Source organism: Dermacentor andersoni, chromosome 2 (genome assembly GCF_023375885.2).
Source record: "Dermacentor andersoni chromosome 2, qqDerAnde1_hic_scaffold, whole genome shotgun sequence".
In the NCBI taxonomy this organism is placed as follows: Eukaryota; Metazoa; Arthropoda; class Arachnida; order Ixodida; family Ixodidae; genus Dermacentor; species Dermacentor andersoni.
Genome location: NC_092815.1, coordinates 111,435,351 through 111,451,781, shown reverse-complemented (window position 1 = coordinate 111,451,781; position 16,431 = coordinate 111,435,351). Strand labels below are relative to the sequence as shown.

The following is a 16,431-nucleotide window of genomic DNA, read 5'->3' as shown; positions in this document are numbered from 1 at the left end:
CTTTCTTTCTTTCGACAATCCCAAATAATTGTTTTTGCAACAAGAATCAAACGCAATCAAGCTGACGCCGACGTGCAGGTGTGATGTTTTCTTTTTTCGTGCGGCGGTCTCTTCTCTCATTTCGGGTGGAAAGGTAGGGGGCAGAAAAGTAATTTTGCCTGGGTACGAAGTGTGGGAAGGGGTTCGACCAAAGATCTCCGGCGGAGGCCCTGGCCCCGCTGCCGCCACGTAAATAGTGGGCGCCCATCGGTTCTGCCTGAATTTTTTTCTTTGAGTTCTTAATTTACTCTGCGTTCTTTCTTTTTAAAATAGGGACAAGTCATTCACCTCGTTGCATCTCTAACATTAGGTATGCACTTTTTTCGAAAATTGGCTCAGTGCATGGGCACGAGCCACGAGTCGAAAAGAAAACAACAGCTGCCTAGAGTGCGCGCCCGCGAGACCTCCCCTCGTCGAGGCAGTACAGCTCGCTCATCGCCATGCTGAACCTGTTCAGAAACAACCGCGGTGGCAACGCTGCGGCGGGGCCCAGCAGCCTTCGAGTGCCGCTGGCGCCCGATCGGCGTGTGCGGGCGCAGCCTCGGTACAAGGCGGCCGCCTGGCTGCTCTTCCTGCAGATGGAGAAGACGCTGGGCCGCTTCCACAGGGTGCTCAACCTGCCCGGCCTGCAGGACTTCCCGGCGAGCTCCCCCGGCGGCTCACCCGCGGTCATTAGCTTACCCTGGACCGGCCACAAGCAGGAGGCGGCGTGCCCGCTCGGAGACCGAGAGTTCCGCGCCTGCCTGGACGACGAAGGGCGACTGCTCAAGCCGCTGGAGTTGCGCCTTGCCGTCTACAAGGGCGGAGTCGAGCCATCTCTAAGAAAGGTCCGCTGAGTTACTTATTTGTACTGGTGCTCAAACCGATACACAGATGATATGTCGGACACCACAGTGGAGTGCCCCAGGATAACATTTGCCGATCGGTATTCTTAAAGTGACCTGGTGCGGTCTGATCAGCTCTAGTGCCATCACCTTGTACCTTAAGAATACCGTTTTGTTGCAGGTGGAGAGCACGTTCAGTGCTCTTCACTCCATATAGACAACGAACCTGTCCACGTTCCGAACGAGAAGTTGCTAACGAGGAGCCAGTCTCCGAATACGCTGCTGAGAAGTCCCTTATACGTGCAACCAAATTCCGTGCAGGTCGTCTGGAAGCACATTCTGAACGTGTACCCAGAAGGCCTGACGGGCCGCGAGCGGTTGGCGTACATGCGCCGCAAGAGTGACCAGTACCTACAGCTACGCAGCGCGTGGAAGGCGCTCGTGGAAAATCCCGGCTTCAGCGGCGACATCCAACTGGTCAGCAATATGGTGCGCAAGGACGCTTTCCGCACCGACCGCTCGCACCCGTTCTACGAGGGCGCAGACGACAACGCCAACGTCGTCTCGCTCTTCAACCTGCTCACCACGTTCGCGCTCAACCACCCGTCACTGTCCTACTGCCAGGTGAGACGAAATTCGAAGCGAATAACAAAAAGAAATATCGCACGTACGCTCCGCATGTGGACAAAGAGACGCGTGGATCGCTTCGTTCTCGCGTCATATTGTGCAGTAGCCTTTTACAAGGAAGCGCAATAACGCCGCGCGCCCTTTTGACCCATTCGCACAGGGCATGAGCGACCTGGCGTCACCTCTGCTGGTGGTGATGCGCGACGAGCCGCAGGCATACGTGTGCTTCTGCGCGCTAATGCGCCGCCTGGGGCCGAACTTCAACGCGGATGGCGAAGCCATGACGCTCAAGTTCAAGCACCTGTCCGATCTGGTGGAGCACTTCGACTCGGCTTTCTTCAGGTACTCTTTGCCATTGCAATACCCGTACTGCGGTAATGAGAGGCATTCTTCTCCGAGTCAAGCCAGTTTTTTCGGCTGCCTCAATGCACACCTCCTCCCCAGTGCAAAGCTGGGGGCGAGGAGGACATCGAGGCGTTTTGAGAGTCGGCGCCAGCGGCGCGGTGATGATCTCTAGGACGTCACCGCTACGCCTCCGGCATGCACTTCCCCGTTTCGGCGCCGTCCGCCATGTTTATACACCACGTGCACGATGGGCGCACATGGTATTCAAGCGCGAACTGAAGCGCTGAAAAATAAACTGTGAATGTGAGATATCGCAGGTAGATGGTAAATATAGTTGAATAAGCAAGGTGAAACAAATTAAGGTCTGTGATAATAATCAGATCAGAAAAAATATATACTTTTTTACAAGTCATGTACGTGATCCTCGTCCTATACGCCTTTCGAGCTACGACACCATTTAGCGTTTCTGCAGCTCCGGTTTATAATCGTCATGGCTAATTTCCGTCGCTAGCGTGTCGACGAGTTAACACGATCATCCGCCTGGCGTTGGCGGGTCCGTTCCTGTCCCGTCATGCGTGCGAGCTTGCCGAGCCCCGCACACCCTTCAAACTTCAAAACACATTTTTGTCGTGCAGCCCTGTCATTCTTATAGCACCGCTGTCAAAGTCGTGTATGTATACCTTGCTGAGTGGAAGGCCTTGCTGCGCAAATGAGAACACCTGCGTATGTTTCACAGCATGAAGACAAAACTGTTTATCGGGCTCCCACGGTGTCGATGCCGCAGAAGTATGACAGTCGTAAATTTCAGCTATGCTCTGGCACCTAACTCGGCGCAAAATTGTGAAGCATCTTACTCGGCATAAGGTGAAGCACATTTTGCGCCTCGTATTATTGCGAAGGTCTGTCCGTACACCGCGGTAGCTCTGGAAGTATAGCCTGCGGTGAATCAAACGCAACAGCCGCTGAACGTTTAGGCGTGCTAACGGAACGAGGCGTAACCTTTCCTGCAACTAAAATAATTCATTACAAAACCTGCGCTCGTGTGGCGACCACTGCAAATGAACCACGACATCTCACACGTTTTTACACCGACACAGGCACTAAAATGCAGTACAACTAAATCTTACAAGGCGGTATGTTCACGTTATACAAAGCGCATCCAACCGACGCGCCCAAGTGCTCGGACTATAGTGTGATTCTGAGCCGATGCAGATCACCTCAAAATATTTGTGACAATATGGCCTTTCTTACCGCTGAATGAACTAGTAGGGGGAAAAGCGTTTCGGTCACATCCTGATTTGTACAAATGAAATTCCCTGCATCTGAAATCACAACCACTTTCACTGTAGATTGAATAGCGATCACAACAAAAGCTTGCGTGTCTTCGCCGTGAAGTGCTCGAAAACGTCGTCAAATGAAACTGATGTTGTGCATCTCCTGCTCCATAAAAGGTAGCATCACCCAAGAAGCCGCCCCCACGACGTGGTTGTACCTATCGCTTGGTCTTTACGTGCGTTAGCTTCGAAAATGTTATTTCGCAGCAGAAGCGCTGGCTACAGGAACAGCAGCGGGGAAACGAAGAAATCAGCTGGAAAACGCTGTTGTGTTCAAACCGACTTCTCTGAGCGAGTGAAGCCATGGCATAGACAGTCATTCTATTTTCTCCTGTAATCCGAGACCTCAGGAGCCGAATTGCTTTCATCGTCTTTATCAAACAAGACGCAAGTAATTGATGTCTGCTCAACACTCACTGAGAGAGTGAGGAGGCTCCTGCAGGGCACGCACGAGGTCAAAAGCCCCACGTGCGAACCTCGACTCTCTGGACAAAGGTGTCAAACATCGGAAAGAAAACGGCCGGGCGATACATATTGTAAGATTTGGAGTCGGGCTTGTAGGACGATCGGAGGAACTTGGGGCGACAGGACTAGGCGAGCAGGAATTTATTTACATTATTTACATTTGAAGCAAGTGATACATTTACACGGTCTAGCGTGACTCCCAAATGGAGCCCGCAAAACGAAGCATACAGCGAACGAGCACACAGCTCACGAGTACATTGACGAGTACAGAGCACGACGACGAGCACAGTCTAGCCGCCGACAACAGCTGGTTATATCCACTTCGTGTTCCCTAGATCCCTAGATGAGGCCAAACGTTCGACGACATCGTAAACAAGCCGCCTCTCTGCGGGACGGTTTACACACACACGTACGCACTTTCACTGCACTCGGAGCTGACCTTCGCAACGCGGCTGTCGTGTTGTCCATTGTCCTGCGTTCCCGTAGCCAGGTGGTCACGCCCGACCCCAGCCGGCGCCTCTAAATTCCAGGGCGGACCTCGCACAGTGGCCTCCGCCGCTGCCCATTGTCTGGCGTCTTCAAAGGCCCGTGAAAAGGCACCGCAAGGCATCTCCTTCCAGGAAATCCCCTTGCTTCAGCCGAACCGTGAAGGTGTTGGCGATTTCACTAACAAGAGCTGATCGCGTTTAGTCATGCGGCGCCGAGGGGTTGTTGACGCGGCACCTCGCGGCCCCTGCGAAACGAGTCACCGCGGCAGGTGTTGAAGGCTTCCATGGTATATTCGGGGAAGCTCGCCAAGCTCGCAGTTGCAGCTGGCTGCGAAAACTTGCATGTTGCCACCTCGGCAGGCCATTCCTAACAATATGCTGCTCCTCTTTGGTGAGGCAGAAATGTTCATTTATCTCGGTTGCATTGATTCTATTAGACATCTTTCTTCTCCGGACTTGTCTCGCAGATAGAGCAAGCTTCTGAAAATCTTAATTAAACCTTATTAAATGCTGTTGTGAGCTCAGCATTGGGCTCTTGAGGAGCCCAACTAACCTTCATAATAACCTGGAAAAGAACAGGGTGACAGCTTCCATGCAGCACGCACGGTTGAAGCTCTAGCTGCCTCTCCGGGTGCCTCACTGAGTTCACAATCTCTACTAACTCACTCGGGAGCTCTGCGCAGCTCTCACGAACGGCCTTCACAGCTTCCGCGCGACAGTCGCGGAAAAAGACTTCAGAGCTCTAAGCTTTGTGTTGAAAGCATGAAAATTTCTCTCAAAAAGTGCGTGGTGTACAACACTATTTGCAACGAAGTTTTAGACAAGTTGCAGAGAGCTAAAAAAAATCGAACAGCATTTTGTTCTCTGCTCGTGATAAACAATCCGTCGACGAGCACTAGGTTCAGGTAGTGGGCATAACAGTGAAAATATACAAGCTTGTCGTTCTGTTCGCACTTCGCTTGGACACTGCAGGTACGTGACCAGATATGGTAGAAGCCCCATGACATCGATGCCAGAGAAAACAACTTGCAATGTTGCGAAGACAGACTCGCTGTTCATGTTTGTGAGCCCTCTTAAAGATCGAAAAACTCCTCAAGTGGCCTATTTCCAACCCCTCCAAAAGTATCTATACAGTCGAACTGGGATATATTGAACCGAAACATAACGAATTATTACGTAGAACGAACGGCTATAAAATAACCTTGAAAGTGTTTTTGTAATATTGTTTTGTAATCTCCTTCAGATTCGATTAATAACGACAAACAGCTAATCTTTTCCCCTTGAATCCGCCAGATAATTGATGAACCATGGCTATGTGCAGCAATCGTAAGGTTATTTTGCATTGTGTAACTCGCGTATACGAACGTTCTTCGACCCCGACTTTGAATGATCGCGCAAAATGGGGTCACACGTTTTCGGTAGCCTTTATAATTTCTAAAAATTATCCAGTGTGCCTTCTGAACGGCCTTCCTTCTTCCGCGAGCAGCAGGACTACGACGCCAAAAACAACGTCGCGTTTTCGTTGGCGTCGTTCCTCTGTTTGGCAGTCTCGTCGAACATCTCGAAGAAAAGTAGTTCATTTGTTCACATGGCCGTCAGGCTTTTTCATGCTGGTTGAACGCTTGCATCGCATTCTGTTGCAGGCAGATAGCTCGAAAAGGGATGTCGCCATCTTCGCTCACCCCCGCTATAAAAACTGCGTTTACGAAGTCACAGGTGTCCCCTGTCCTCTTTCCTCTCTGTGCGCGTGGCGCCTTTCTCGCGCGTCTTTCGTGCCCCGCGAGACGCTTGTCGTGTTCCTTGTGCCTACACAAAATTTGCGCCCCTGTGCTCAGCCCACAGAGAGGGAAAGGAGGGAGAGGGTGCTTCTCGTGTGCACGCCTATGAGTATAATGTCTAGTTGCGGCTGAATAACAGGTAAAACGGAGAATTAGCGGCAGTTTTGTAGCATGCAGCGTAATAAGCGAACGTTGCATAGGGCGGGACAATGGCCGCCTTCGTGGTGGCCGGGCGAAAAGTATAGTTCGCATGTCGGTGAGTGTGCAGTTCAGTCCCTGAGTGGTCCATTGGTCTGAAGATGGTACGGGGTGGTGAGCTTCTGCGTGGTAGAGCAATAGTGCAACCTGTCGGCGATTACTTGGGAAAGTAATGTGCTGCCACATTCCGCGAAGAGCTGTCGCGGGGTGACCGTGCACTAAGATAATATCGTGAAGGAGATCAGCAACGTAAAAAGTTGCGCACTTGGTTGGAAGTGCTAGGGTACGTGTCGGCGTATCGTGTCGCGTAATTGGTTGCCAATGCGATCCAGCTGTTTAAAATGTAGAGGTCTCGGCTATAGTTGGTAGGTTATAATTAGCGAGAGCTATAGCGCTAAGCAAAGGACACTCGCCGCGGTTGCTTAATGGCTACGGTGTTGGGCTGGTAAGCCCGAGCTCGCGGGAGCGAATTCCGGCCATGTGGTCGTAGCTGCGAGAGATCCAGAGATCTCCTGCACTTAGCGCGTCATCAAGTTTGTGGAGAATAACTTAGCGAAGGTGTTGAGAGAATACAAAAAGAAAGGGCCGTCAGGGTGAGAATTACGGTGGTACAAAACGTCATCCTGGCCGACGAACAGTCGTGGTGATAGGTCGATAACTGGAGGTTTCACTCTCTCAATGAGTGTCCGCAAGGCTGACGCAGCTCAATTTAAGAAGCCTACATGCGGGCGCAAGACTTGCATGTCCAAAATTTGAGCGCCAGTAAACCGAGGCGGTTTATATCGTCGCTGTCGGCAATCTCGGTTGTGTCTGCGTGATAACGGGACAAGCAGTCCTTGGAATGTGTACTGCCCACGTAAGCATTGCTGGCCGACTCACTGCCGTACTTTTCACCGTCCTTGCCGAATATTCCCATAATCTGATACTCTGCCTTGACTTTAATTCTCTCCTCTCACTCTGGAATGGTCGATCGGGTCTCTCGCTTTTCTCTAATTTCTGATCCTGCTGCTCCACCCAAGAGTCACCCAGGTCCTGCGGATTTTGTTAACGTGACGCCACAAATCGTCACATACATCGAACAGTCGCCTTCACAGTTTGTTCTGGACGCTGATTACATCGCCACCCCTATCATACTGTACACTGTCGTCGACCGTGTCGAACGCACAACGCCTTCATGGCCCTTTATACGATGCTGACTTTTGCTGCCAACCGTACATGCCTTTCCATGTTATATTTTGGTGTTAGCGAAGCAAGTCTTATCACAGGGAATATCCCTGGTCACTATAGACGCCTTAGCAGATCACCCTACTAAAGTGTTAAATTGTGGGTTTTACGTGCCAAAACCACTATCTGATTTGAGGCACGTCGTAGTGGGGGACTCCGGATGTTTGGACCACCTGGGGTTCTTTAACGTGCACCTAAGTCTAAGCACATGAGTGTTTTTGCATCTGCTAAAATGTTCGCTGTTGACGCTTCCTGCGGGAGCCTGCAGTCTGTTTACTGTCCTGACGATAATTTAAACGAAAGATTGCCACAAACCTACCGCTCGAGTAGGCTGATGCTCTCTATCGTTGCGCTCTCGTATGACCAAATTATCATAGAAGTGTTTCCAAACCTTCCTGTTAGCCAAATATCATCCGTGAACATGCGAGAATGGGGTAGAGTCATTGCATACAGCTCCGAAAATATGTATCAGTACTCCGCTAGAACTAGTCTTTTGCTAAAAACAGAGCTATTTTTTACGCGACTCTCATTGAAAATAGATTGACTGCGTGACTCTGGCCACTGGGATCTTGAAATCCGCTTACAGGTACCTTGAGAAATTCGGAGCCCACGACCTGCTCTTCTGCTACCGCTGGCTGCTGCTGGAGTTGAAGCGCGAGTTCGCCTTTGACGACGCACTGCGCATGCTCGAGGTGCAGTGGAGCTCACTTCCACCGATGCCACCCGACGGTGAGCTGCCCCTGTACGAGCGGCCCTACCACATGGAAGGGGCCCTGCCATGTACGTTGCTGTCGACGCACGCCGATTCCAGCTCGCAGGGCAAGGTGCACGTCATTTGCCGACCGAGCCCGCCGCCGGCTGCAGAGGCCTCGCCGTCGGCGTCGACCGTGTGCGGTGACGGGTCAGCAAACGGTGACAAAGACGAGCAGGATGTCTGCAAGCCCGTCAACACGTCCGTCACACAAGAGCTGAGCACGGACCTGAACAGCACGAGCCGGCGGTTGGGCACATGGTGCGACGGCCACGGAGACAGCGCTGGCAAGCATACCTCTGACACGGAAGATCCGCTCAAGCCGAACAGCACTGGCGACGAGCACCATGCATTCCAGGAAGGCGGCGCTTCCTCTAGCGGGGTCTGCACGCCGGAATCAGGCGCTATACCGCGGGCGAACGCTTCGAGTTTCGCTAAGAAGGCCCGCCGCCGATGTGCGGCCAACATGCGGCTGCCGCGGCCGCAGGAACTTGGCGGCGGCAACCCGTTCATGATGTTCCTTTGCCTAGCGATACTCACGCAACACCGCGACGTCATCATGCGCGAAGGCATGGACTACAACGAACTGGCCGTGCATTTCGATAAGCTGGTGCGCCAGCACGACTTGACCAGCGTGCTCCAGCGGGCCAGGGCCTTTTACTCCGAGTACTTGCGCCTCGGATGGGACGAACCGTGGGAATAGCACCCACGTGTGTGAATCCGCGATTTCATATACTCAACTGCAGTGGAGGCTGGCTGTTCCAACGCGGTCGGGTAATCCATAGGTCGTGGGCTGTCAGCTGCAGGTGATGTGCTGCACGTGTCCTCAGTGCACATCAATCCTGCTGGCAGCCCAACGCCGTCCATTCCAGGTAGCCTTATTCCGCGCATCATCATCGTTATATGTCTGAGGTCCAACCCAGATGCGCGCCGTACTTGCTTTCAGAGCACTGTGCCCGGTTAGATTTGAGATTGAATTTTGCGTCCCGTATGACTTTACGGCTACAAACGTGCGTTTGTGTTGCCTTCATGCTGGCTTACATATTGAACCATGCAGCGATAAGCCCTGTTATCACAATGGCCGTAGCGTATGATTGACTGCGAGCGCCGCCGTCAGGCCACCATTATGGTTGCAGCGGAACCAAGGTTTCATTATTAGATTTCATTATGAGCTTGTCGAAAGCCGCAGCGCCGGGACAACCAATCTACCTTTTAATAAAGGTTTGCTTGGAATTATTGAATATGAAAGACGTTGGTGCCACAACCATCAGCATTCTCCATTTTCTCCTTTATATGTGCTACAGCAATTAGCTTTATATTGCGGTTATCGTGATGACCGTTATTTTCGGCAGAGAGATGACATGGTCGTAGCTGTGCAACAGAATTTATAAGAATTGACAATGGCGCAGGTATGACGCGTGCATTTTATGAAGAACCGAAGCACATGAGGTCTTAATCATTTTATTCCGTTTTCTTGAAGGGTTGAGAAAGTTGCGCACAACAAGCGACAATATCCTCGCCCTTCGTAACCGAGCGAACGAGCGCAGCGGGAGATGAAGGACGGCGAGAGCGAAGAGAACGTGAGGAGGAAAGCGGAGGAGGAGGGTGCAACGGAAGCATGAGCAGGGAAGCGGAGGAGGAGAGTATGACAAATAAGTGAGGAGGAAGGTTGAGTGCCGCACGCGACACGCTCAACGGCGGCGAGCGTTGTGGAAACCAAGCTGGCGTGGGATTCGGACCCACTGCGCATGCGCTACTTCGGCGGCGCCACCGCTAGAGAATGCGCTCCGCGCGCGCCACGCATTCTCGTGTTCACGCTTTCTTTCTGAACAATGAGCGAGACAACCGGTGGGAATGCTTTGTCACATCTTCGTCCATGGATCCCTGATACCGGAGACGGGCTCATTCACAGCAGCCTGCGTTGCACCGGCCCTACAAAAGAGCAAGCTGTGCCGTCTCCCGGGACATGCAAGCTCTACCGCAGCAGAGCTAGCAGGACTCCACCTTGCTGTGGACCTATATATTTGCAGAGGAACTACCAGCGACCCCGGCAGCCATCTTCTGCGACTCCAAGGCGGCGCTGCTCTGCCTGCAGAACCATGACTGGGCTAGCCTTGGGGTTGCGCTGCTCTCTTCAAGACTGACGGCCCTTCAGGACGCAGGATGCTCACTATCCCTGCATTGGCTACCGGCACACGTGGGGATCCCGGGCAATGAAGAGGCGGACACTCTTGCAAAAAATGCCCACCACTCAAGCGTCCACCTCAGCCCTACTGTAACGGAGACACAGGCGCCGGCAAAACTAACCGTATTTTCACTTAAGAGAAACATAAATGTTCTGGCATTGTTTGCGTTGACGAATTTAGGTGCTTTATTACGAGCTGCGGACGCATCGCAAGGGCCCTCGGCCCCGGATAGACGGCCGGCGAGCAAGGCCTACACCGTCTCCCAGCGATCGCAAGCTCGCCTGGCATGCTCGTTCGCTTCCGTCGGCGCCAATGAAATCAAATGTGCTGCAGTTTAAGCGTGATCATAACTGTGTACACGTTGTGCCGACTAACATAGGCGCTTCGTCATACGAGCTACAAGCGATCGTGTCACAGGCGCCACCGGTGTGGGATTCGATGGCCGAGTGAGCTATGCCTGCCGGCTCCTAGCCATCGGCGGCTGTCAACGGAGCCGATACTGCTAACGCGACCTTGTGGAAACGCGTCTACGGTTCTCGCATGTACGTGTTTATATTGTCATCGTTTGTTTCAAACAAGAGAGCTGTGCAAATACATTTGCTTTCACTTTCTGTTCGAAGTTACGCAGCATTCCGAACTTCCACGTAGGGGCACCAGTTCTGGGCGGAGCTACTCGCCGCTCGCTCATTCGTACCATATGTGTCTCGAATCGCCGCATGCGGCAAGTCGCACACGACACGCCGTGCGACAGATCGCACGGCTCGATCCCTGCCGGCGGCTTCAGTGCGCCCCGTAGACGCTGCGTGCCGCTCGTCACACTTCCCCATTACAGTTACTGCATATGCTACCAAAAGTACCTTTGGTAGCATATACAGTAACTATTCCCCATTAGAGTCCCTCAATTCCCCATTCCCCGGACAGGCCGCCATAGGAATTTGAACCTGGCAACGTTTAACGTTAGAACGTTATCTAGTAAGGCGAGTCTAGCAGTGTTATTGGAGGAATTAGAGGGTAGTAAATGGGATATAATAGGGCTCAGTGAGGTTAGGAGGCCAAAAGAAGCACATACAGTGCTAAAAGGCGGGCACGTCCTGTGCTACCGGGGCTTAGCGGAGAGACGAGAACTAGGAGTCGGATTCCTGATTAATAAGAACATAGCTGGTAACATACAGGAATTCTGTAGCATTAAAGAGAGAGTGGCAGGTCTTGTTGTGAAACTTAATAAGAGGTACAAAATGAAGGTTGTACAGGTCTACGCCCCTACATCCAGTCATGATGACCAGGAAGTCGAAAGCTTCTATGAAGACGTGGGATCGGCGTTGGGTAAAGTCAAAACAAAATACAGTATACTGATAGGCGACTTCAATGCCAAGGTAGGCAAGAAGCAGGCTGGAGACAAGGCAGTGGGGGAATATGGCATAGGCACTAGGAATAGCAGGGGAGAGTTATTAGTAGAGTTTGCGGAACAGAATAATATGCGGATAATGAACACCTTCTTCCGCAAGCGGGTTAGTCGAAAGTGGACGTGGAGGAGCCCAAATGGCGAAACTAGAAATGAAACAGACTTGATACTCTGCGCTAACCCTGGCATCATACAAGATGTGGACGTGCTCGGCAAGGTGCGCTGCAGTGACCATAGGATGGTAAGAAGTCGAATTAGCATATACTTGAGGAGGGAACGGAAGAAACTGGTACATCAGAAGCCAATCAATGAGTTAGCGGTAAGAGGGAAACTAGAGGAATTCCGGATCAAGCTACAGAACAGGTATTCGGCTTTAACTCAGGAAGAGGACCTTAGTGTTGAAGCAATGAACGACAGTCTTATGGGCATCATTAAGGAGTGTGCAATAGAAGTCCGTGGTAACTCCGTTAGACAGGATACCAGTAAGCTATCGCAGGAGACGAAAGATCTGATCAAGAAAAGCCAATGTATGAAAGCCTCTAACCCTACAGCTAGAATAGAACAGGCAGAACTTTCAAGTTAATCAACAAGCGTAAGACAGCTGACATAAAGAACTATAATATGGATAGAATTGAACATGCTCTCAGGAACGGAGGAACCCTAAAAGCAGTGAAGAATAGGCAAGAATCAGATGTATGCGTTAAGAGACAAAGCCGGCAATATCGTTACTAATATGGATGAGATAGTTCAAGCGACTGAGGAGTTCTATAGAGATTTATACAGTACCAGTAGCAGCCACGACGATAATGTGAGAGAGAATAGTCTAGAGGAATTTGAAATCCCACAGGTAACACCGGAAGAAGTAAAGAAAGCCTTGGGAACTATGCAAAGGGGTAAGGCAGCTGGGGAGGATCAGGCAACAGCAGATTTGTTGAAGGATGGTGGGCAGATTGTTCTAGAGAAACTGGACCCTATATATACTATGCCTCATAACCTCGAGCGTTCCGGAATCTTGGAAGAACGCTAACATAATCCTAATCCATAAGAAAGGGGACGCCAAAGACTTGAAAAATTATAGACCGATCAGCTTACTGTCCGTTGCCTACAAAGTATTTACTAAGGTAATCGCAAATAGAATCAGGAACACCTTAGACTTCTGTCAACCAAATTACCAGGCAGGATTCCGTAAAGGCTACTTAACAATAGACCATATTCACACTATCAATGAGGTGATAGAGAAATGTGCGGAATATAACCAACCCTTATATATAGCTTTCATTGATTACGAAAAAGCGTTTGATTCAGTCGAAATCTCAGCAGTCATGGATGCATTACGGAATCAGGGTGTAGATGAGCCAAATGTAGAAATACTGAAAGATATTTATAGCGGCTCCACAGCCACCGTAGTCCTCCATAAAAGAAGCAACAAAATCCCAATAAAGAAAGGCGTGAGGCAGGGAGATACGATCTCTCCAGTGCTATTCACAGCGTGTTTACAGGAGGTATTCAGAGACCTGGATTGGGAAGAATTGGGGATAAGAGTTAACGGAGAATACCTTAGTAACTTACGATTCGCTGATGATATTGCCTTGCTTAGTAACTCAGGGGACCAGCTGCAATGCATGCTCACTGACCTGGAGAGGCAAAGCAGAAGTGTGGGTCTGAAGTTTAATCTGCAGAAAACTAAAGTAATGCTTAACGGTCTCGGAAGAGAACAGCAGTTTACGATAGGTAGCGAGGCGCTGGAAGTGGTAAGGGATTACATCTACTTAGGGCAGCTGGTAGTGACCACGGATCCGGATCATGAGACTGAAATAACCAGAAGAATAAGAATGGGCTGGGGCGCGTTTGGCAGGCATTCTCAGATCATGAACAGTAGGTTGCCACTATCCCTCAAGAGAAAAGTGCATAACAGCTGTGTCCTACCAGTACTCACGTATGGGGCAGAAACCTGGAGGCTGACGAAAAGAGTTCTGCTTAAATTGAGGACGACGCAACGAGCTATGGAAAGAAGAATGATGGGTGTAACGTTAAGGGATAAGAAAAGAGCAGATTGGGCAAGGGAATAAACGCGGGTTAATGACATCTTAGTTGAAATCAAGAAAAAGAAATGGGCATAGGCAAGGCATGTAATGAGGAGGGAAGATAACCGATGGTCATTAAGGGTTACGGACTGGATTCCAAGGGAAGGGAAGCGTAGCAGGGGGCGGCAAAAAGTTAGGTGGGCGGATGACATTAAGAAGTTTGTAGGGACAACATGGCCACAATTAGTACATGACCGAGGTAATTGGAGAAGTATGGGAGAGGCCTTTGCCCTGCAGTGGGCGTAACCTGGCTGATGATGATGATCCCCCATTCTATCCACCTAGCGGGCGGTTCCAAAAGTACGCTCGGGAGTAGTAGCAGACGACAACCCTTTGCGGCAATGATGGCTGAAGTTCGCGGCTGCGATCTTTTATTTTTTATTATCTTTATTTCAACATACCTTACAGGCCTCAAAGTGAGGCATTGAGTGTTCGAGTGCCAGACTGCTTCTTCTGCGGTGATAGCTGCAGGAAAGACGCTGGCATCAATGGAAGCGCACATGGACACGATGCTATACCGGTGTTTGGGACAACCCGGTCCACATACGTGCCAGGTGTGTCCCGCAGAGAAGCGCAATGAACCAGTTACACGAAGTGTAGCCCATGTTAACTAGCCGCTTGGTTTTGTTGAGTAATGCGATGTCTCGATCTTTTCTTTTTTTTTAAATTCTACCCTTAGCGTAATACTGCTTCTTTATACCTCAATAATAGGCACATGTCGTTAGTGCAAACAAATCCTGAAGGTGCTATGTCTGCACACGTCGTAGTCATAGTTGTGGGAATGAATGCATACATGTGACAACACCGAGTAAATGCCATCGAAGTCGCCTCAAGAAGAGTCATTGCGAACTTATTGATGAAAATGCGTACACTAGTCTACGAAATCACCAAACGCACGGTTTATTTGGAGCGCGAGTTAGCGCTGCACTGCCGATGCAATTATGCTGCATATACCGACGAACTGCCGTTCCCGCGGCAGTTTTCGCAGTTTGAAATTTCCTTATAGGGATCTGCTTGAAAACGTACAAAGCTAAAGTCTGACAAACGTTTAAGTGTGTTTTTTTTTTCTTTTATGTTACGAGAGAGAGAAACGTCACATGATCTATTTCAACGTTGTGAAAGAAATAAACCATTCGGCGTGGTAAGTCTGCTCAGACAGCATTGATCTGTAAAAGCTTCGCAAACGCGACACGAAATTTTCAGTGAATATGGAACAGAGATACCATATGCACCAAGTACTAGCAATTCTCGCCCTGAACTACCTGTTTTCTTAACATATCTCCAAGAAACCACAATATCTAAGACGTCCTCGGACGAAAAGAATAAAGTTTTAAAGAAGCACTTGCCTGTTATCGTTCCTTTAAGACATAAGGTGATTTAGGCCCTTTACTAACGAGTCAAGGTGAAAACTTTGCACTTAACAAGACGAAGGCAAATGTAAGTGAAAGGAAGGATTTTGAGAGGAAATCGGAAGAAATAAACATGTACTGGAGATTGCACTGCAGGACCACTTTAGGCTGTCTACCCTGGAACGAAAACTTTAAATTTCCTTTCCCGAAAATCCTCATTTTTGTGGACATAAGAAACATTTTCTCAGCAGCCACTAAACATTTAAAAAATATCTTATATGATGTCGTTCCGAATGTCTGTCGCACCTTCTGTACCAAAACAAACACGTTCGCTTCGGAAATTGTGTGTTCATCAATAAATTTGCCTAAGAAAGCTTACCGAAATATGAGCCTGCAGATTGAAAGTTTTTTTTCAAGTGGTTGATCACATCCTAAATTATTGCTTTGGTTCAGGAGAAAGCCCATTATATCTAATATATAAAACAAGTAGAACAAATTTTTTGCTATGTAGGTTAAAACAAACTTCACTAAAATTTTATTTAATCAAACCAACTAATTTCTTTAAACCTAGTAAATGCCCACAAACTTTTAAAAAAGTAATGGGAGAGGTTCGAGTTTCCGGCTGGTGCGTTTGACGTGGAATGGGCCTTCTTTCTGCTATTTGGTTGCAAGTTTGTAGATTTCACAGAAAAGCTGAAATTAGAGCAGTTTGAAAAAACGGGAACAGCAGTATTTGTTGAAAGGATGGGGACTTATTTATCGAAAATGAAGCGAAACTGGCCGCGTAAGCATTACATCCGAAATTAGGCCGCAACACCACTGCCGAAACGAGAGCTCTACTTTATGGCGGCAGCGCGTAGAGATAGTCATCGCTGACCGTCGGTAATGGCCGCAATGGCTGCGCGCTGCGAGTTTCGCGATATGTGTAGTGTTTCTCTTGCGTGTGGTGAAATGTCAGACTCCTGACCCATGTCTGATGCTGCGACAACGGGTCAGAACGCACTGTGCACCTGACGAGTGAACCGGAGAGCACGGATCTCTTGAAATGTGAGGGCCACTCCCTCTTGTTTACTGGAGCGCATCGGGCATCTGATCATGAGCGCCTTGGGAGTGATTGTGGCGGTCATCCCGCTCAAAGGAAACGTCCGGAATCTGTTCTAGCTGCTGGCGTGCGGTTGGTTGTGCTAGTACAGAACACGATAAGTGCCGTCAACGTAGGGCTGTGAGATCGTCCGCGTTGCGACACCTGCAAGCCGTCGCGTATACGTGCTGAAGTGACGCATGCAGTTCAGTTTCTGGTTTCCTTGGGAGGGCGCGGATGTTTCAAGACATTGTGT

General features: G+C 49.9%; 2 protein-coding genes across 3 annotated transcripts in view; both read left to right on the top strand.

The window, feature by feature from the left end:
• Positions 1-438: 438 nt before the first annotated feature.
• LOC126541215 (TBC1 domain family member 25-like) lies at positions 439-9,266 on the top strand. Its single transcript, XM_055076662.2, has 4 exons — positions 439-866; positions 1,185-1,487; positions 1,651-1,832; positions 7,909-9,266. Exons 1-4 carry the CDS (start codon positions 480-482, stop codon positions 8,774-8,776), a joined length of 1,740 nt encoding a protein of 579 aa, XP_054932637.1. The 5' UTR covers positions 439-479; the 3' UTR covers positions 8,777-9,266.
• A 6,708-nt stretch (positions 9,267-15,974) lies between these two features.
• The window catches only part of RtGEF (Rho-type guanine nucleotide exchange factor), a 34,782-nt gene continuing 34,325 nt past the window's right edge, over positions 15,975-16,431 (top strand). For both annotated transcript variants that reach the window (XM_055076581.2, XM_050188132.2), the window contains exon 1: positions 15,975-16,141. The gene's annotated coding sequence lies outside the window, so the exon portion shown is untranslated. The remainder of the gene's footprint in view (positions 16,142-16,431) is intronic.